The sequence below is a fragment of the Gracilinanus agilis genome, chromosome 3 (assembly GCF_016433145.1).
Source record: "Gracilinanus agilis isolate LMUSP501 chromosome 3, AgileGrace, whole genome shotgun sequence".
Taxonomy (NCBI): domain Eukaryota; kingdom Metazoa; phylum Chordata; class Mammalia; order Didelphimorphia; family Didelphidae; genus Gracilinanus; species Gracilinanus agilis.
The window spans coordinates 19,789,315-19,811,657 of NC_058132.1; the positions used below are offsets into that span (position 1 = coordinate 19,789,315).

At 42.3% G+C, this 22,343-nt stretch overlaps 1 protein-coding gene across 1 annotated transcript in view; it reads right to left on the minus strand.

The window, feature by feature from the left end:
- The window catches only part of LOC123240825 (leukocyte immunoglobulin-like receptor subfamily A member 2), a 289,397-nt gene that overhangs the window by 16,634 nt on the left and 250,420 nt on the right, over positions 1–22,343 (minus strand). The window contains exons 5-6 of the mRNA XM_044668540.1: positions 15,789–15,935; positions 15,040–15,324 (exon numbers count right to left, since the gene is read on the minus strand). Coding sequence (XP_044524475.1) covers positions 15,040–15,324; positions 15,789–15,935 — 432 coding nt within the window. The remainder of the gene's footprint in view (positions 1–15,039; positions 15,325–15,788; positions 15,936–22,343) is intronic.

A 22,343-nucleotide genomic window follows, 5' to 3' on the forward strand; every position in this document is an offset into this window, starting at 1 on the left:
AACAAACGTGCAGAAATCACAACCAAATACGCAGCAAAGTATGGACCACTTACAATTCTGAACTTATCTTTGGTGGAGGAGAATGATCTTAAAAATGCATACTCCCCAAAGGAAGTGAAGGATTGGAAGAAACATCACCATGCATACCTTGTTAACAGAGTTTGGCTGGGAGCAAATGGAAAACCTGTTACCTAAATCCCTATATTTCACCTTTTGCAATGCACTACACCAGAAAGGGCATTATGGAAGTCTGGGCATGGCAGATTCTATAAATAGGTATTGGAATGCAAGGGGCATATATGAAGTTGCTATGAGAGTTTCACAGAGGTGCAAAATTTGTATGCATTACAACCAGACAATCACAAAAGTTCACAGTCTGGGAGGAAAACCATCAGCTTACACACCATTTGAATGCTTACAAATTGATTACATCACAATGCCAAGGAGTAAAGGTTAGAGATATGCTTTAGTGATAGTGGATAGATTAACTAAGTGGCCAGAAACTTTTCTAGCAAAACATAACTCCTCAGCTTTTGTTGTGAAAATCTTACTGAGAGAATTGATACCTAGATTCTCTATTCTGCTACATAATGCATCAGATTCTGGGTCCCATTTCGCGAATAAAATTTGCTATAGCATCAGTGAACAAATTCCCAGCAGGGCTATTTTAACAGCCTAACTGTATTTCTGGCTCCCTGGAAACAAAACATTCTCTACTGCTAACCTGCAGTATGGAGGACTATGGCAAAAACAAGGGATTTTAATAGAGGTAAAGGAATTGCAGTTTGCAGTCACCTTCCTTCAAGATTAAAGGGGTCTGAGTACATGTTCAACAGTGAGTCCAATTACAAGTGTAGTTAGCATTTGACCTCTGTACTTTCATCCTCAAGTTCCCAAATTGGGCACAAAGCATGAAAAACAAATGTATGAGAGGTTACAAGTGAGGAAAAGGGTCCTAATTATCTGGGCCAAATAACCAGGCAGCCAAGGACCACTGATTGGGGAGGGGCTCTCTCTGTAGCCCAACTAAGTCCAGGGACTGAGCAGGGGTTGCTCCCTCAGCTGAGTTGAGGACAATCACAGCAGGCTTCACCTGGGAGTGATGGAATCAGGCCATCTTGGTGATGTGACTGATCAGCATGATCTGGAAAGTTCCCTTCCTGGAGGACTGCAGCCTGGATGTCTTCCTGAAGCTAGAGCTCCACACAGAGTCTCCTGCCTCAGAGGGATGAACTGTCTCATTCAGTGACTGAGTTCACATCAAAGCTGCCTCCTTCCAGACCTCTGAAAGAGAAAAGAGGCCACTTTAACTGTTTCCTGGAATAGTTTTCTCAAAAGGCTTGAACTTCCCTCTTTAGCTATTCAGCTTCCCCTAATGATTGTGGGTGATACAAGTGTTGGAGCCTCAGGGTTAAACCAAAATCTTTGGAGATGTCATAAACTGTTTCTGCAGTAAATCACAGACTTTGGTTGCAGTAAACAGAACATGACAGGCCAAACCTTGGTATTATGTCCTTGAGTGGACAGAGGCTGCTCTGCTTAGTATGGCGCGTGTCACTGCACAGACCTCCACCCCAAGGCTCAAGTAGTTTTGGCAGAGAAAACCCTACTTGTAACCCCATAAATTGTGGTGTCTCAATGAAATCAGTCTGTAGCTAAGCAAATGGTAGGGCTGCCCACTTCCTCCTGAACTCTGTCACAGTTTTCTTTGGGGGAGGAGTTAAATTGTTGACAAGAAAAGCAGCAAGAGACCACCCAATGCATCTCTGCTTGCACACCAGGGGAAAACCAGAATCCACAAACTTGTAGTCCAAAGGCCTCGACTCCCTATTTGGTATCAGTCCAAGCAGAAAACCGCTTCCAGAACAGGTAACGGGTCCATAACACATACACAACTCATAAAAGAAGTGATATAAAAATAGTGTATAAGGAAACCGAATATAGCTGTCGCTGTAGCAGCAACCAGTCCTTTGATAAAGTCTGTGATCTTCAGGAGTCTGTGGATGGACAGTTTGTGGAGGCATTTCCAGGTTACTTGGGGAGATTCTTTGGGGAATGTTGCTAAAGCCTGCTAGGGGTAAGACCTGACAAAATCTAATCAGATTATCAATCCAGTAATTAACTCATCAGGTCTTTCCTTTTTCTTCTTGAGTTTAACTCATCCAAATGTAAAAAAAAAAATTATCACTAGAAAGTGAGAAAATAGTTACATTCTAGAATTCCACATTCATTTTTGAGTCATTTTTTCAATCGTGTCCAACTCTTCATGTTTCCATTTGGTATTTTCTTGGCAAGATACTGGAGTGGTTTGCCATTTCCTTCTGCTCATTTTAAAGTTGAAGAAACTGAGGCAAATAGGATGAAGTGACTTCTCCAAGGTGATAGCATGCCTGATGCCAGATTTGAACATAAAAAGAAGAGTTTTTCTGATTAGACCCAGTTGCTCTATCCACTATGTCACCTAACTGACCCAGGCATTCCACTTGCATAGCAATATATCACTCAGAAAAAAACCAGAAAAATACTGGCTCCTTCCAGGGATAATTTCATCATTACAACTATCATAAAACCACCTCAATACTGTAAGCAACTTTCTGAATTCTTCCCTCCACTTTGGTAAAGAATGTTTGTGATAGAAGAAGGGATTCCATTTTCTGAGTAAACCAAGTCATTATTTTGGAATTTTGCAACATTTAGCAAGTTCTTTTTTTTAATTTCTTAACTATATACTTAATTACTCCTACCAGCAGCAGGAACAAAACAAATTTAAATAAGCAAGATTTAGCAAGTTCTTTCACAGGGCTGAGAAGATTTTCTGAGCCTCCCCAATGAGATAGTCCCAAGGAACATGAGCAGTTTACAAAGTAGGAGAATTTGCAAATTTCTTTTTTCTTTTCCCACAAATTAATTCCCATCTATCCCTTTTAAAATAATCCCAATTTAATATTTTATAGATTTTAACATCAAGACAATGGCCTCAAATACTATAATAATCTCACAGCATCCATAGCAAAAGAGAAGTGAAATAAGCAGTGATACCATTGCACCATCCTTTTAATAGTATTTCTTATACAGTGATTTCTCCAAATTCATAGCACAATAACATTTAGAAACATATATGCAATATGTTGGACTTAACAGTTTCAACAAAACTGATTGCTAGTCAGGTAACATCATTTTTGGGGGAACTTTTTTCAGCCTGGAATGAGTGTAAATAGGAATTGTTTCCTTTCCTTTTTCCTTTCCTTTCCTTTTTCCTTTTCTTTCCTTTCTTTTCCTTTCTTTTCCTTTCCCTCTTGGAGCCAATACACTGTATATTGACTCCAAGGCAGAAGAGTGGTAAGGGCTAGGCAATGGGGGTTAAGTGACTTGCCCAGGGTCACACAGTTGGGAAGTGTCTGAAGCCAGATTTGAATCTAGGACCTCCCATATCTAGGCCTGGCTCTCAATCCACTGAGTCACCCAGCTGCCCCCAGGAATTGTTTTCTGCAAATAGTTTGGTTTACTTTTTGTATTTGTAAACTATTTGAAATACTTCCTGAAAAAGTCTGGAGGGAGGATTCTTTCTCAAATTGCATTTTTTATAACTATGACTCCTGTAAACCTTTAAAAAGCAAAGAGGACAGTATCCATGAAAACCAAAAGAGATAGTGTGTTCAGAGAATTTATTTCCTTTAAAAGAGGGAATTCGAATGAACTAGAGGAATTTCATGTGAACTGGATCGACCTCCAGGAATTGATGCAGAGTAAAAGGAGCAGAACCAGGAGAACATTGTACACAGAGACTGATACACTGTGGTATAATCCAATGTAATGGACTTCTCTATTAACAGCAATGCAATGATCCAGAACAATTCTGAGGGACTTATGAGAAAGAATGATATCCATATCCATATCCGGAGGAAGAATTGTGGGAGTAGAAACACAGAAGAAAAACTACACTTTGAACACATGGTTTTATGGGGATATGATTGGGGATGCAGACTCTAAAACAATCACCCTAGTGCAACTATCAATAATATGGAATAAGTCTTGATCAATGATACATGTAAAATGCAGTGGAACTGCTCATTGGCTTTTGAGGGGGTGGGAAGGAGGTTGGAGCGGGGGAAGGAAAGAATATGAATCATGTAACCATGGAAAATTATTCTAAAATAAAAATTTTTTAAATAGAGAGAGACCCAGTCTCAAAAGAACAAACAAAACAAAAAATGAAATAAAATAAAAGAGGGAATTCAAACACTCATGGGGTAGGGCTTGGATAGACCCACATCCCAACTAAGAGAAGATGACACCTTTTATAGAGTTCAGAAAAGAGGGGAGGGAGTCCAAGGGCCAGAAATAGTAGCCATTCCTCAGCCACTTGGAATATAAACCAGGATGTCATTTTGATAGCATGTGACTTGCTCTATCTGTAGGAATTTGATGATCTTTCAGGGGTCTCAAATGTTCTTCTGCAAGACATATTTCAAAGCATGTGTCATTACCTTCTCAGATTCATCCTGATGTTCCAAGGCAATTCTAAACAGCACAAAACCATTAGAAACCTCTTAACTTATGACAATCCTGACTATCTTCCTTTATTATCATAATTTTACTTAGTCCATTGTTTTGAATGGCTGTTGTCTCAGACAAGCACACTGACTGATTTTTGCTTCCTCTTCTGGAAGGGAGGAGCATTGTACTTGTGGTTTTTATTTCTCTTACTAGAGAGAAGATAATTTTTTTTTTGGAATCCCAGAAAATTTTGTTCCTGGTTGTATCCTGGAATTGTTTTTGTCATTTTTATTTATTTTTTTCTGATTTTTTGAGATGTGATGAATTTATTTAAATTGACTTGGCTTTGCCCTATTGTCATGCAATTGCACTATAAAAAGAAATCTTGGTTCAGGTTTTGTCCTGTTCAAAGAAGCTAACTCAGGAAAAGAAAAGTAAAACTTCTTTAACATGTCTGACACAGATTTCAAACTCAAGGTTTTCATGGATTCTAATTAACATCTTTGATATGAGGGTAAAAGTATTTTGATTGTTCATGTCGAAGGCAGATGATGATTTGACAATGGATTTATCTTGCCTCTAACCCAGAGATCCACCCAGTCAGAGGACCTACCTATTTGTCTCTGAAAGTTGTCACACATGCCACCTGATCCAACCTTTTTTGCTGATGAGGACCTCTCTAAATTGTCTTGTGAAAAGCTAGCCCACTTTGAAACTGTTGGCTGATCCACAGTATCAGCCTGTCAACATGTTACTAAATTGACATATCTAATTTTTTAATTACCATTTATTTTTATTTCATATAAATAATATAATATACAACAAAAAATAATGATGCATATGATTTTTTATAAATATATAATGAATTATAAAAATATGCTTATCTAAGAAAAACAAATTCTCACATTAGTTATGTTCAAAATCTATGTCTCATCCTTTTTTCCCCTCCCACTGCTTCCCTCTCCCCAAGATAGCAGGTAATATGATATGTTTTTATATAATTAATACACATTTCCCTTTTCGTCATGATGTAAAACAGGACATATTGCTTACACTAGAGAAAATCCATAGAAGAAATGCAGTAAAAAATGATATCTTTCAATCTGCTTACTGACTCTGTCATTTCCTTCTATGGTAGTGGTGTCTTTTTCATCATGAATCTCTTGGAGCTGTCCTTGGTCCTTGCCTCCTTGATAATATTTAAGTCATTCACAGTTGATTATTACATAATATTGCTGTTACTGTGTAAAATGTTCTTCTGGATCTGCTCATTTTACTTTGCATCCCTTCATCTAAGTCTTTCCAGGTTTTTTATGAACATCTCCTTTGTCATTTCTTATTGCACAATAGTATTCCATTATAATCATAGACCACAACTTGTTCAGTTATTTCCCAATAGATGAACATCCTTTTAGTTTCCAGTTCTTCGTTACTACAAAAAGAGCTATTATAAATATTTTAGAACATACATGTTCTTTTTCATTTTTCTTGATCATCTTAGGAAATAAACCTAACAGTGGTATTACTGGATCAAAAGGTATATAGAGTTTTGTAACTTTTATTAGTATAATTCCAGATAGCTCTTCTGGAATTAGTTAGATCAGTTCAGTTTCACTGACAATGTATGTGTCCCTATTTTTCTACATCCTCTCCAATATTTTTCATTTCATCTATGTAAATTTAATATAGAATGTACCCCCTTATTCTGTTTGAAAACCCCTAATCCAAGCTGGATGTCAGGGAGTCATTTGACTAAAGAGCCTTGTGACTACCTGGAATCCTGACTTCCAGAAGGGACTGATAGAAGTCCCCATGTGGAGGTGTGTCAGGACCTCAAAATTAACCCCTTGCTGACACCTCTCATTTTCTTGTGTTTTTAGTTCTCTAAACCCAGACTTAACAGCTGAGCAAATCTCACCCCATCAAGATGTGCTGTGAGCTTGGCATAACAACAGTCTTTTGCTTGAATACACTCAGGTAAAATTTTGCTGCCAAAAATCTCTTACAGACAAAAACAAAAACTAGAACCATGAATTAACTCAGACTATTCATGTCAGCTCTGAGGAATGGAAAACACCTGCTGAAACCACATCCCAGCCAGCATGGCTCTGTCATGAATAGACTTTCAATCACCAAACAAACTGATTATCCCTCTCTTTGATGTGGGACAAATTCTGTCTTGTCACTAAGCCAACTTTACCATTGTTACAACTATAGCCTCTTTGTGTAGTCACACACACACATATACACACACTCACACACATACACACACACACACACACACACACACACACACACACACACACACACACACATATATATATATCTTACCTTTCATCAAAATAAAACTGCTAACTTTAAAGTACCTGATGGGTACTTCGGGTTATTCTCATGTCTCATCTGAATAGATGGTCTTCTTATGAATAAAAATTAATCTTGGAGACTTCATACTAAATTTATAAGTATTTAATAATAAAGAGAAATAAAGAGAGAAAGAAGAAAATTTTACCAGCCTAACTAACTCAAAGTCCCCGGCTGTGGTTGCAAGCCATAGTTCCCAAATTCCCAGCCCAGTATGGTCCCCACTGGCAAAGCTAACCACATAGTCAGGCCAGAAAAACTAAGGCCAGCTAAGGAGCAGGCTTGAGTTCAGGAAGGGACCGGAGTCCAAGAGACAGAGTTCCTGAGTTTCCAGCCTGACATGGTCCCCACTGGACCACCCCCTTGCTGTGTTGCTTGCCAGAGATGGCTTACATAGATAAGTGCCTGGATAGGCTTCAAGAGAGCTCCTTTCACAAGCCAAAAAATGGCAAAGAGAGCGCCTTCCTGCTTCTCCTGGCTCTTTTACCTTACCCATGACATTGCACCTACTCCACTTTAGATTGGACAGTCTGAGTACATGATGTCCAAGCATGTAATCTTGCTATGATGCCTGGTCAGGAATCTCATCTGCCACACTGGCAAATTAAGACATGTGACTCTGTGACCCCTATTAGGTAAGACTTCCAGGACTGGACTGGGTTGGAGGTCCCCTTGATATTTAATTCACAGGAATCAGCTAACTGATTCCAGAATAAAGAAAGATCTAGGAGGATTTTCCTGTCTGTGATGGAGGATTTCAACAGCCATTTCAAAGACATGCTGGTTAATGGCATCATCCCAGAATCCAGTAGGCTATCTGCATCACCCATAGTGGTGGTGCCAAAGAAAAATACAGATGGGTCTTGATTACCAAACTTTGAACAAAAGGTCTTCCATGAACAGTACCTGATGCCAGGGATGTAGGATACCCTGGACTGTGTGCAAGGCATCCAATGGCACTCATTCTTGGAAATATGTAGTGGATATAACATAGGAGTCTATGTCTCAGCAAGACAAGGCTAAGACTGCTTCCATCTTCCAAGGGACTCACAGTTTAGTTGATCTATGGTAAGCTAATCCATATAGAGTAATTGAGAGTCTAGACAACTTGCCAGCTTTACAAAATAGCCCCAGAGAATTGAGAGAACCTTGTCAAAATCATTCACTGCAATCCCTTATTGCTCACAGAGGAGTTACTTATATTTTCTAATGAGATGGTGGTTAGAACTCATGGACCCTGACCTAGGAAAAGGTTAAGAAAAAGACTGTTTACCACCTGTTCAAAGACTTTCTGACTCAGAAATGGGCACTGAAAGGTTGTATCCAGTAAGTTGTGTGTATGATTATAGAGCAGGAAAACTAAACCCAGGAGATCACTCAATGCCCCAAACTGCTCCAAGACTCCTAAAAATAGAGAGCTCAAAATGACTGATGGCCAGCCTGGAATGTTTGTCAGGTCAGGTGTAGACACACAAGTCTCTAATGATCCTAAAGGTTAACCTATTCCAACTATTAGCTCTGCTAAGGGACCTGAGAGGTCAGTCAATGATGGAAAATTGGACCTATTAGGCTAGTCACCAGGTGAAATGGGATGTTGCAGGTAAACCTGAAGCTATTGCCACACATATCCCTGGTGATGAAGCTAGAGGTTGCTCATATGAAATGTGACTTACATGTAATTGTATGTTTATTACTCTCCATGTTCTTATTTGGTTCTTGCTATTGAAATATTTTTCTTCATCAGGTCATACAGATGCTATTGCTTCTACTTATGTTGTATTGGACATATTGGTCTATTGATCTTGTTGTAGCTGGCCAGTTCCACTTTGTTAGGTAGACTCTTCTCAGCAGCCCCAGTGGATCAGAACACGACTGCTGTCCTATTGGAATAGATATTTAGATCGTCTTTTTTGTTCATCCCCTGACACCACAGTTCACTAGAGAGCCTTATATTGTTCCTAGTTAGAGTTGCTTGTCTCACTGGGTCTCAAGAGACACAGTGTGAGAGTTAGAGGCAAATCTTCCAGATAGATCCAAATCCAGAGGCCAACACTGGAGGGACAAATGGCTCCTCCATTCGATGGATAGTGGTAAAACAGGATCTCAATAGACAATATGAACCAAGTAGAGGAAGGTCGTTTATTCCTACAAAGAAAGACATGCTAATAATGGGAAAACATAGCATACAAGAACAGGATTAATAGGAATAACAAGATTCAGTAGCAATTTATAACTCCAGTTACTATCAGTGTTAATGTTTAAACCTCACTAGTATATAACACAGTTTGTTAATTAATTCTTTATCCTTTCCTCCTGCACTGCTCTCTATTATCCAAATACAACACTGGTGAAAGAGTACTATCCAACAATCCAAAATAGGTCAGTCCCCATTCCAGGAGCCATTTTTTTTTACTTAGATGCTTTCCTTGTTTCCAGGAGGCTTCTTACTGTTACCTGGGACCTCCAAACCTTTTGGAATTTATAAGATCTCCACCAGGTTCTAGACATGATCATCCTGAAATTCTTTGCCTAATAAATAAACAAACCAACTCAAAAGGCAGGGGTAGCCATGTGCTTATGGCTATGTAAAGGCCAGGTCAAAGACATAGCATTCTTCCCTTCTCCCTTTTGACTTTCCAGGTACAACTCAAAAGAGTCATCACGTTTTGAACCCAGAAAGAAAAAGAGTTGGGGAGAACTGCCTACACAGTGAAGGCATCAGCTCTTTGGATTCAGCCTCAGAAACTCTGTCACCTCCTTTTTCAATCTTCTGAGTCATGCATGATCTGGAGGAATCTCCCAAAGCAAATGATGATCAGCTGGGAGCAGTCAGTGAATTTCTGTCTGGGTGTGCTATATAGAATGGCACTCATTACAAAAAAACTCATTTGAAGGATAAGATGGAGGACAGACCAGCCCTCCCTCCACTGCCTCTCTCGTAGAGGATTTATGTTGTCTGCTATGTGCCCCTGAAGCTCAGTCTCTGCTTGTGGTCTTCCTGTGACTTGCTCATGTTGACCTGGGAGTAGGGGTAGAGACGGGAATACAGGTAGAGAGAAAGAGGAGTATTCAGAGGTTCTGTCCCTTCACTGCCATTAGGAGCAGTGATTATAGTCCTAAGGATATGCTTCAGATAATCAGGCCCCTCAACTTTATTTTCCATCTTCTCAGTAAAAGGCTGTGGTGGCCATTTGGATTGTCCTTGTAACATAAATAAAGAGGATGAGCCAGATAGAAGGACATTTCTCAGAAATGGACAGTAGTTGCAACAAGTAGATATTTTCTCCTAGTTCTTCAGTGACATTCTAGTGACATGCCAGTTGCATACTCTGGGATCAATATTGAATCAAGACCAGCACCAGTTGCTAAAAGAGGTCACTGAGAGCCAAGGCTGTGTGAGAGGGAAGAGCTTAAAGCTCAGAGTTTGTAGGTAGGTAGTATAATGGATTGAGTGCCAAGACTGGAGCCAGGAAGATTTGAGTTCAAATTTGAGCTCAATTACCTCCTAGCTGCATGACCTTGGACAAGTCATTTAACCTCTCTTTGCCTCATTTTCCTCATTTGTGAAATGGGGATAATATAACACCTTCCAGGATCAATGTGAGAATCAATAAGAGAAAATATTTGTAAAGGACTTCGCACAATGCTTGGCATATGGCAAGGCTATACAAATGTTAGCTATTATGATTACTACTATTTAGTTTCCTCTGATGATCTATAACTTGTCTGGTGGCTTGAGTGTAGCCCCATAATTAATGTACTAATTATTTGATTCCTTATTGGTGAATAAATTCAGCAATAAAGGGGGAGTCTGCTTAATACAAAAGATGAGTTCATGTAGTTATTAATGCTACCTCTGGGACTAACCAAGGACATACCCAGCCTGGTTGCTGCCACAACAGAAATCAAATTACTGCATGCCTGCTGGAATGGGAAGGAGTTATTATAATAGTAGGGTCTCTCTCTGATCAATTAGGGCAGCATCTGAGCCCAGAAAACAGAACCTGAATTAGAGAGGAGTCTGCTTCCTCCTGGGGTCTCCTAGTCTCAGGATGAGCTCATCTGAAGGTAGCATAGACAGTGGGCTCCGCTGGTACAGATAGGGAAGGGGGTTTGGCCCCACTCTTGAGGCTTTTGAGGTTCAGCTGGGCGTAGGTCACTTCCTGAGTGTCTTCTCTTTTGAGAGCCTGGCAGGAGGAGATGAAGCAGAAGATGAGGTGATGGAGTGGGCAATAGATTATGAAGGCTGAGAAGTGCAAAGAGTTCAGAACTTGGCAGCCCTCCCAGCTTTTCCATTTATTATGTCTATGTCAGCGTGGGGAAGCCCCATCCCTCATGTTCTCTACATAAGGAAAATGTTGAGAGAAAGAGGGGAGATCATTATGTGACTCACTACTGTGTCTTCTTGTCTGACCTTCTCTGTCTGTCTTCCTTCACAGGAGCATCTGGAGACAAGAGACAGGATGAGGAGGGGTCAGAACCCTGGAACTAACTCAGACTCTGGCCCTCTTGCCCACACCCTTTTCACACTGATTTCCCTCCAAGGTGGTCTCAGCTCTCTCAGAACAGAGGGAAGAGAAGATGCAGAAAGTTAGAGGGGAGGGTCTGAGAAGATAATTGGAATCACTGGGGAGGAGAAGCTCAGGGGGAACGGAGGTACACCCAGATTCTCTACCTTCTTGGGGTCTCCTTGACTTCTGCTTCTTTGCCCCTATTCTCTGCAAGGAAAGTCAAGGTCAGACTCCAGGGGATTCAGCCAGTATCCCATTAAGCCCTTGGCCAAAGTCACCCACAGCTGCAAGAACTCACTGAGTCTGGACTGATGTTGGCTGCAACGTTGGAAGAGGAAGAAGAGAAGGATCAATAAGAGCAGGATGATGAGGGCTAAGATGCCTATCAGTATGCTTGCTGTGAGCCTGGGAAGACCTTGGTATGAAGAACAAGGCAGGGAGGAAAATGTTAACAGCATCATGGTACTTGGGGGTATCTCTCCACCCTCCACCATTGTAAATTGGGGGAAAGACTCAGTCCCCAGTTTTGGGGGGGAGATATGAGCCCCATCTTAGCATTCACTCTCTCTGGATAGCTACCAGGATAAAGACATAAGTCAAAATTGGTGCCCATGAGGAAGTAATAGGAAATTAATGGGGAACCAAGACTTGCAGGACAGGGAAGAGGAAGAAATCACCCCTCAATTGACATCAAACTCAGCACCTCCATCTACTGGCTGAGCTGGGAATCCTCAAGATACTCACCAAACATCAGGTCAGAGTGCTTTGGAGTGGAGGTTACTGCTAGAAATGAGGAAGGAAGCAGGGTTAGGGACTGGGCTGGGCCACTACAAAGACTGCCTAGGCTGGTAGTCAAGAGATCTGGTTTCGAATTCTAGATCTACCATCGTCTGGATGACAAGTTCTTTCCCTTCTCTGGACCTCACTTTCCTATATATATAAAAAAGAGCCTGGCTGGGGCTGGATTCCATGATCTTTAAGGGCCCATTGGGCTGACACTGATGTAGCTCCATTCCTACAACTACTTATTAATGTATTCCAATTCCAGTTTTTTCTTCTGTAGCTCCCATTTTTCTCTGTAATACACTCTGACTTAATTCAGAACATTTAAAACTATTTTTCAAAAGGCTTGCTTCATTTCTTTCAGCTACTAACTGGATTTGTCCAAGCTTTATTTTTCTCTGAAGTTTTGCTTTGAGATGTTCTTATAGGCAGCTTTTTATGGTAGCATTATTATTTCATTATCTTCCCATTCTTCTCATCTATTTCTTAACTTTGGATATGATGTTAGAGCTGGACTCTGCAAACTTCTAGAGAGAAAGTCTTGGCTGGTCCTGCTACTGCTTTCTTGGGGTCATGATTGCTGAGTGATTCTAAGTCCTCAGCAATGGCTCAGGCTAGAGGCCTGTTCTAGGACTAAATCTGATCACTGTCCCCCATGCCTGATATCTACAAGTTCTTGACCTGGATTTGGGTCTCAACAGTGGGCTTGTCCATTTTGGAGTTTCAGGAGATTACTGCTGGACTCTGCTCTTGTCATCCAGCTGGTTTTGCTGAATAAGAGTGACAAAAATATAGACTTCCCTTTGGCCCTGGGCTTCCTGTCCTGGTTATTCCACTGCAGGCTTCAAGAAGCCTGGGCTGGGAGCTCCACCCCTGGGCCAGACAGCTGTTGCTGCTACTAACTTCTGAACTTGCCCATCATTTACTACACAGCCTAGGACTCTGCCTTCTATCATCCTAGAATGCCAGCCCTGCAGGTGGGTACCCTCCTCATCAGAGTTGGGGAGTAAGGAACAGAGTTGCCAGTTGGCACCCATTTCTGCTCCTTACATGAGTTTAGATCCCCTCTGGGCTGGATTCAGGAACTCTTCTTGCCTGGTACTTGATCTCTTCCTATGTTAGAATGTTATTTGGATTCTACTCCTGACTTGACCTATTCCCCACTGTCCATAGACCTTTCCATCTGCCTTCCTATGCCAACCCAGACCAAAAATTGGCTCACTATACTTCTTCCTCCTAGTCTGCCATCTTGCCTCTGTCCTCTTAATTAGAATTAAGAATTCTAATCTTAAATCACTACCTGCTGTTGGACATTTTATACTGACTATCCCACAGGCACCTTGTATTCAATATATCCAAGACAGAATGATCAGCTTTATTCTTCAGTCCTCCCCTCCCCTCAATTTCCTTCTGAATGTTGAGAGGATCACCATCCTTCCCATTAACCGATGTCACAACCTCATCTCTTCCCCCTTCCTCACCCTCTACATCTAATTTCTGCCAAGATTTATTCATTTACCTCCTCAGAATCTCTTATTTTCATTACTTTATCCCAACTCACATAGACACTACACTTGTTCAGGCTCTCCTCATCTCTGATTAGACTAGTACTTTGGGGTCATTCTCCCTTTCACAAGTCTCTCCTTTCTCCAATTCATCCTCTTTGGTTGCAAAGAGAATTTTTCAATGTATAGGTCAGAGTGCACATTCTCCTCCCTGAATCATTAAATTCCTGTGGCTCCCTATTATCTCTAGGATCAAATTCATACTCATCTGTTTGTCATTGAAAGCTCTCTGCAGTCTGGTTAAATCATCTTTATTGCTGAAGATCAAATAGGAACCTTTGCCTCATATCCATGTACTTCAACAACGGCTGCCTTTTCTCTCCTTCCTCACCTCTGCCTCTGATCATTTCCAGTTTACTAGAAGTGGCCCAAAAGCCATCTTCTTAATGAAGACTCTCCTTAACACTACCTCTTCCCAGATAATAATCCTCCCCTACCCCTAATTCCTTCACCTCAGAGCTGGAAGACCTACATTCAAGTCTTCACTCTTAATTCATCCTGGCTTGATGACCTCAGGCTTAATGCCTTACAGCGCTTCTGGCAACTCTCTATAGAAGAGAAGTTGGAGAGAAGGTGGCAACCTGCACTGTTAGGGGGATATTTCTTCATCTAGGAACTCTCTATTCCAATTACATCATAGATTTAGTCTTCAATCCCCTGTTCAACCTCCTTCCTCCTTCCTCCTGGGTCTCACCCAAATTTCTCCCTAACCCTTAGAGGATTGGATTTCCCTCCTCTCTCTCCACCCTATCCCTCTTTCTCTCTTCTGGGACCCTTCCTCCTGCCCCCTTGGACACCCTTCTTCCACAGTTCCTGGGACAGTGAAGTGCACTGAGGTTAACTGAGACCTTCCTCCCACTCCCAGACACCCAACTTGGGCTAAGGTTACTTACCGGTTGTGGAATCTGGTTCCCTAGGAACTGAGAGACTATGGTCTTCAGGAGTCTCTGGGAACAGGGTGAGAAGAGCAGACTGCCTAATTTATCATGTTTTCCACCCCCTCCCACCTCTTTCCTGTCTAACCCCCCACCCCCACCCCCGGGACCTCCATCTTTCTTGGTCCTACCAAGTCCAAGAGGCACCTTCTTCTCACAATATCTTCTTCTGGGTAAGCAAGAGTGAAAGCAGGGCAGAGCAGGGTCTTCCACCCACCCTGAAGCTATTAGACCTTGTCTTCTCTCTTTACCCTCTCCCAGACTCCTGTCCTAGATTACTCTAGAAGTTCTGGGGCCCAATCCCCCAATTCCTCTAGGACTGGGCACAGGAATGCTAGGGGCATAGGGAGAGGAGGGAGAAAGGGGGCCAGCTTGGGAACTTCTTACCTGTGACCCTGAGGACCAGGGGATCACTAGGGACAGACCAGTCATAGGGGGAGTAACTATCAAAAGTGTAACAGCGGTATGTTCCGCCATCAGCAGCTTTCACAGCCCGGATGGAGAAGTTGGCCTGAGTCATCCATGGCTTAGGAGGGGTCACTTCATCTACTTGATCCTTAGACATCATGAAGCTATCCAAACCATATGCAGAGTTACAGTGGAGGGTCACATTCTCCCCAGGGACCACCACAGAGCTGGGCTTGGCAGAAAGGACTGGTTTATCATACTGGCCTGGGGAACAAGGAGACTCTAATGTTACAGAAAGTACAACCCCCTGTGCCTGGGTGAGAGCAAAAAGGGACAGTTATGTCATATGAGAGTCCATCCCCCTCCCCCAGCTCTGGAATGATGACCCAGAATCTTGCAGAGGTCGTTCTCTCCAACACTGAAACCCCTAACTGGTACTCCTGCTAAGTTCTGAGTTGAGAATCCCATCTCTACTGTAGCTCTGGTTAAGAAGGGAGGGGTGTCTGGAGGCCCAGGGACCAAACTGAGGGAGGGGTGATTTAGTGGGAACTGAGTCCTATCAGAAAGATGGAGCCTAAGGCTGGGGGTCTTTGCCTCACCTATCATAATCAGCATCTGGTGGTCACTGCGCTCTGAACAGCCAGATGAGGTCCAGTATTGACAGTGGTAAAGCCCAGAAATTTCTGTTCTCATTTCCCCCAGAGAGAATGAAGCTTTACTCCCATTACAGGAGGACTGTGCACTCCATTGGGTTCCCTCTTTCTCCAGTTTGTAGCCTAAAGCCTCAGAAGGTCCCTGACACCAGAAGGTCACAAGTTCCCCCTTAGGCATCAGAGCCCCTGGATTTGCATAGAGTGAGGGTTTGGAGAGTGAGCCTGGAATCGAGTCAGAACCTGGAATTGCAGAGGATCCCCTTTCTTGGTGCTGCCCTTGCCTCTCACACCAGACCCTTCCCAGAGTCACCCCAGTAGGTTAGCCCAACCCTCCAGTCTGTCCTTCCTTGAGAGTAGGGGCTGCCCCAGGGGATGCTGCAGTACTGAGTCAGGGGACAGGTAGGAAAGAAAGGCAGACAGAAAGAGACACAGAGAGAATGGGGCCGGGGGTCCTTGGGGGAAAGGAAGAACTCACAGTTCTGTGCCTTGATCTTCCAGTCCAAATACAGACCTGTCAGAGAGGCTCCCATCAGTCCTGCCCAGAATCCTCAGCCTCTCTACCAAAGTTGTGGGTGGGAGATGGAAGGGGAGGGAAGGAACCAGGTGTGGACTGAGGACAAAGGACTGTGGGAAGGGGCCCAGATTGAAAGGGGGCTCCTAGACATCAGGGAACTTGGATAGAGTTCTAGTTCTGGGTGACCTCAGGGGAGTCACTTCCTCACTCTGAGTTTGTTTTCTTCAATGTAAAATGGGGGAAGGGTTTGATGGTCTCTAAGATTCTTTCCAGCCTTGAAAACTCCATATCAGGAACCCAGGATCCCTCCTCCCCAGAACTCACCAAGACACAGCAGGACCTGGAGCAGGGGAGACATGGTGGTCCCAGGGATTGGACTAAAGCCTGGAGGTCCAACTTAGAGCCGGAACAAGCCCAGCCCTGAGTTTCTTAACACCAACCCCTCCTCCTTCCTTCCTTCTTCTTCTTCCTTCTCTAACCCTTAGAGTAACTCCTTTCTCTTTGTAATTTTCTAGTCATGGATGGCTCTGTTGTCATGGCCCAAAACAGAGGGAGGGACCAAGGGGACTGACTGTTCTTAAGGGACTGTGCAGGCCCCATTAGAACCCAGAAACTGGAGCATAATGAAATCCCAGTGGAGTTGAGGTTCTGCCCCAACTCACTGTGAGTCCTCAGTCTGGTACATGTCCCACTTTATGCCTCAGTTTCCCCCTCTGTGCAATAGGTGGGAATTGGCTTCAGAGAGTTCTAAGAATCTTCTTTGCTCTGGGATACTCAGGTTCTTAATCTGGCCACCAAACCAGAGTTCATACCAGTCTCAACCCTGCTGGGCCACATGGCCAATTCCTGACTTCAATGGATGGACAGAGCTCTCTGTCCCTATCCATTTCCATTCTTGCTCTGCCCTTTATCAAGTCTCATTCAGTCCCTGCCTCTCTCCCTCTGTGCTAACCTCCAGACAGGTATCTCCAACTGCCTATTGGACATTTCAGATTGGATGTCCTGAACCTTAAACTCAACATGTCCCAAACTGAACTCATCATCTTTCCTCTCAAATCTTCCCCCTTTAAAACTCTGCTATTTCTGTGTAGGGTACCAAGATCCTCCAAATCCCCGAGACTCAGAACCTAGGAATCATCCTCCATCCCACACTAACTCTCAGTGTGTCTCAAGAAAAGACTCAATTTCTTGCCAAATCTTTGCAATTTAGTTCCAATATGTTCCCTTCTCTCCACTGTCCCTGCCATTCCCCTAGTCCAGACCCTCATCTCCTCATGCCTAGACTACTGCAATAGCCTTCTGGTGGGTCGCATGTCTCAAGTCTTTCCCCTCTCAAGTCCTTCCTCCACTCAGCTTTACAAGTGATTTTCCTAAAGCAAAAAAGTCTGGTCCCAATCCCTCCTACTCATTAAACTCCATTTATTTCCTGTCACTTCCAGGATTAAATATACAACCCTCGGTTGGCTGTTCAAAGCCATAAGGCTTCCTTCGGGCTCCAGCTAAGCTCCTTCCTTCTACAAGAAGCCTCTTCCAAATCCCCTCAATACTAGTGCTTTCCCTCTGGTAATTATTTCCAACTTCTCTTAGAGAATAAATTAAATACTCTGTAGTATTTTCTTGTTTGTACCTAGTTATTGGCAAGTTTTCTTCTTTATATGACTATGAGCTCCTTGAAGGCAGAATCCTTTGAATCCCAAGTTAGTAGCATAGTGTCTAGTATATAGCAGGTACTTAATAAATGCTTATTGACTGACTCATGTTTCTCTGAGTTCCTTTTTGTTTTTTCATTTTTATGCCTCTCTATCTTTTCATTAAAAATGTAATGAAAACAAACTGTAGAGTCAGAATCAATAAACATTTATTAAACATCTACAATACTGGACATACAATGAAAAGGCAAAAGACAGCCCTTTCCTTCAAGGAGTTCACAATTCCAGGAGGGAAGGGAATGAGGGCACTCTAGCCTTAGTGGGAAATAATAATGTGAGGTGGGAGGACTTCTCTGAAGTTCTTCACTCCCTACTTTTATAGTCATGGTGATGGAGGAACCCCAGGGGCAGGAGGAGCTGAGGAGGTCTGAATTTCAGCATTGATTTCATCTTGTAAGATCATGAATTTCAAGAAATCATGCAATGCAGGAAATCCGTCAAGTGGGAAATGATGGCCATGTGTGAATGTGACTGAATATTTCTGAGTGCGTGATTGTATAGAGGTGGGAAGGAAGGAGGAATAACAAATGGAGTCTCCTGCTATGCAACTGCATGAAACCTCATTTGGAACTTCCAGAGCACTCTTCCTCCTCTACCCCTCCACTTTGCAGCTTGTGCTCATGCCTACCCACTGAGGATGAAAAATAGGAAGGGTAAGTATAAAAGCCTGGAGTGTTTGTTCCCAGGAGGAAGCCTGTGTCACAAGGAGATGAGTATACAGAATATTTTTTTCCTTTTCCTCTTTCTCCTTATTTTTTTTAAGTTTTGGGTTTTTGGTTTTGGTTTTTTTGAAGTTTTAGTTTTAGTTTTGTTTTTGTTTTTGTTTTTGTTGTGCCCAATAATATTTTCCAGAGCATTCTCATCCTCTTAGTCACTCGAAGTTCCAATTTTCTTAAAAAAAAAAAAAACCTGACCTGCCTTAGAATCATTACCGTGTATTGGTTCCTAGGCAGAAGAGTGGTAAAGACTAGGCAATGGGAGTTAAGTGACTTGCCCAAGGTCACATAGCTGGGAAATGTCTGAGGCCAGATTTAAACCCAGGACCTCCCGTCTCTAGACCTGGCTCTCAATTCACTGAGCTACTTAGCCACACCCCTAGAGGTTCCAACTTTGATTCTTCACTCTTCCTCTATCTATATAAATTATTATTATTATTATTATTATTCCTGTTGACTCCCTAGGAGCATAGGGCCGCAACCATCTCACGCCAGCGGACTCTGTTCTGGGCAACTTCCCCCAGCTGGGCCCATGTCATTCCGACTGTATTTGTTTCATTTTCGGCAGATCTTTGCCAGGTCTGTTTTGGTCTTCCGACTTTCCTCCTCCCTAGTGGGTTCCAGCTCAATGCTTGTCTGGCGACGTTGTCTTCCGGTTTTCGTAGCGTATGTCCTATCCATCTCCGCTTACGTTTCTTTATGTCCTGACTGATGGGATACTGGATTGTTCTTTCCCAGAGTCTGGCATTGGAGATCTTTTCAGGCCATCTGATGTTCAAGATGTGGCGTAGACATCTGTTAACAAAGACTTGGAGTTTATTGGTGTTCGCGCTCGTCACTCTCCAGCTTTCTGATCCATATAGGAAATAAATGGAGTTTAATGAGTAGGAGGGATTGGGGCCAGACTTTTTTGCTTTAGGAAAATCACTTGTAAAGCTGAGTGGAGGAAGGACTTGAGAGGGGAAAGACTTGAGACATGCGACCCACCAGAAGGCTATTGCAGTAGTCTAGGCATGAGGAGATGAGGGTCTGGACTAGGGGAATGGCAGGAACAGTGGAGAGAAGGGAACATATTGGAACTAAATTACTCTCAAAGAATTTAAACTTTACATTATAGATTATAAGACATATACTCCTTTCTGAGGAGAATTATACATTCACCCCTGAAATTACTCCTAAAAGAGTTAAAATTTTACATTATAGATTATAATACAGACATTATGATTATAAAACTTACACATACCCCTGAGGAGAACCAATAACACATTCTCCCCTGAAGAGGGTACTCCAGGTCAGCTAAGAATACATGGCTGAGTCACAGGGTTGTATGAAATCAATTGGCAAAAGAAAAATTAAAATATAAAATAAAAATAAAATCCAAATAAAAGAGAAGAAAAAAATTAACTTGTGAATGAAATGTAAAATGTCAAAGTCTTATGTGCAAGAAATGTAAGGAAAAATAAACTTTTAACAGGTCCTTGAATCAAGGCCCAATTAACGTGATTTAAGTAAGTTCGCAATTACCCATTCAGGAGCCAGGACTACAGAAAGTCGCCATTCTATATATAAGAGAAATAACAGGACCAAATATGTGTGCAAGGGAAATGTCTTTCCCTGGTCTGATTTGCCTGAACCTTCTCAGGGATAAGCCATAATGATAGCCAATCTTAGGTGCTTACTAGGAAATGAAGCTCAGGGGAAGTCTAGCCTCTAGCATGTTAGAAAAACTGCAACCCCAAACCTCAAACACTAGTTTCAAGCCCTTCAGTATTGGCATAGAACGTCCTCAATCCATGATCTCCATGACCTTTTGTTCCTTGGCACTTTGCAGATGCTCAGTCGGTCTCCATGACCTTGTAGCTCTTTTGCTCCCTTCTCCTGGAATCAGACAAAGAGACTTTAATCACAGTCCCATAATATTTACCAGTAATTGGCAGGTTACCATAGTCTAAGGCTTTTGGGGTATGCATTAATATTATAGCAAATATATATTTGTATTAAGCTTATATTACTATAAAAATCAAAAAAGGATTAACACTGATTATATATACTCTAAGTACAAGTATGAGAAAAAGGGGGGAAAGTCAATTACGCTATTAAAAAATATAAAAGGAAAAGCAATAAGAAAATTAAAAATAAACTCAGGGGGAAAAAATACAATGCTCTCAAGCATAAAAATGAGAGAGAAAAACCTCAAACACTGTATTACTTGGAATTTGGGGTTCTTGGGGGTTCGTTGAGCTTTAATATTTAGATATATGATATAAACTTCCTGTGGACGTTTAGGGGACTTGGAAGCTGCATTTCCCATGATTCCTCTTATGGAGGAAGTGTTTTTACATAGACAGAGGTATAAGACTCCTGATGTGATTGGGAGACACCTTCTTTCGTATGAGGCAGCCAGGTGGGCAGAAGGTAATGGCGGGCGATTTGAATTAGATCTTAGCAGGTGCGTGGCTTTCTTAGTTGCCAATATGCCTTCAAATAAACTATTAATACTTTTAAATATATCCATCTATATCAATATTATTCATAACATGCTGTACCCCCTGCTATATGCATAGAGGTAGCCTCCTTGGATAAGCTGCCTGCATCTTTTAAATTGTCTAGCCATGCAAATGACTTTTTCCCCAACACTCTTTCTGCTAAGTCCCAAGGATAAAGACTCAGTTCACTTACAGCATGGATGCCATGAATTGAATCAATGAGAGAGGAAGGATTTGCCTTTCCCTGCTCACCTTCATTAACTCTGGCTCCAAGAAATGAACCTAGAGGTCTTTGTTTCTGTTCTGTGTCACTTGTCCTCAGTTTCAGGTACAGAAAGTAATCTTCACAGGACCTGAGAGTTAGAATAACGGCACTCTTGGAGTCAGGATTGCAGATGAGATGCTACAGCCAGTCTAGTAGGGAAGCCCTGAGAAACCAGAAGATCTGAGACTTGAGCCCCAAGGATTTTTGCTCTTTGCTCTGTAGGAACCAGACTAAACTATGAACGTAATTTTTCCCCCTCCCCAGAGCCTGAGGTAGCATAGGGAGGAGGGGAATTATGCCTACCATGTGTTGGGTGAATAAGTTTATATATTTTTGGTGATTTTTTTTGGAAGTAACATGTGTAAAAGCTAATTTGATTGTTAGTAGCTAATGGAACTGGGGCACAGAGGTATATCTGAGGGGACACTGTAAGTGGGCTAAAGTCATTTGCTGAGAGCCTAATCATCTCTCATACCCCTTAAGGATACTAGTGTGTGAGGTAAATATTTAGAGGACCTCTAACTCAGTCAATCTCAGAAAGACTCAACAAAGGAGTCACAGAGCCAGTGTCCCAGCATCATCAGCATCATTGTCAGCATCAGTGCTGTTATGCTCAAACCCTGGGAATGTTGGTCTCACCTTGGTTGTGTAACGCTTCATCAATTTTAATTGTTATGGTAGACAGGGGAGACAGTTGGAAACATCAGAATGTTCCCAGGTGCCGTGAGCCAGGGGCAAAAGTTGGTTGGCCTGAGAGTATAAATACCCCAACAGCCATCTAGGAGGGGCCTTTGACCATTGATCTTTGGTTCTCTGACCGTTGGTCACTGGTTCTCTCTGAATCTCCCTAGATCTTTAGGTATCTGAATCATCATAGCTAATGAGGTGTCTGGGCCCGGGTGGTGAACGGGAGGAAGGAGGTCTAAGAAGAAGAGAGTGT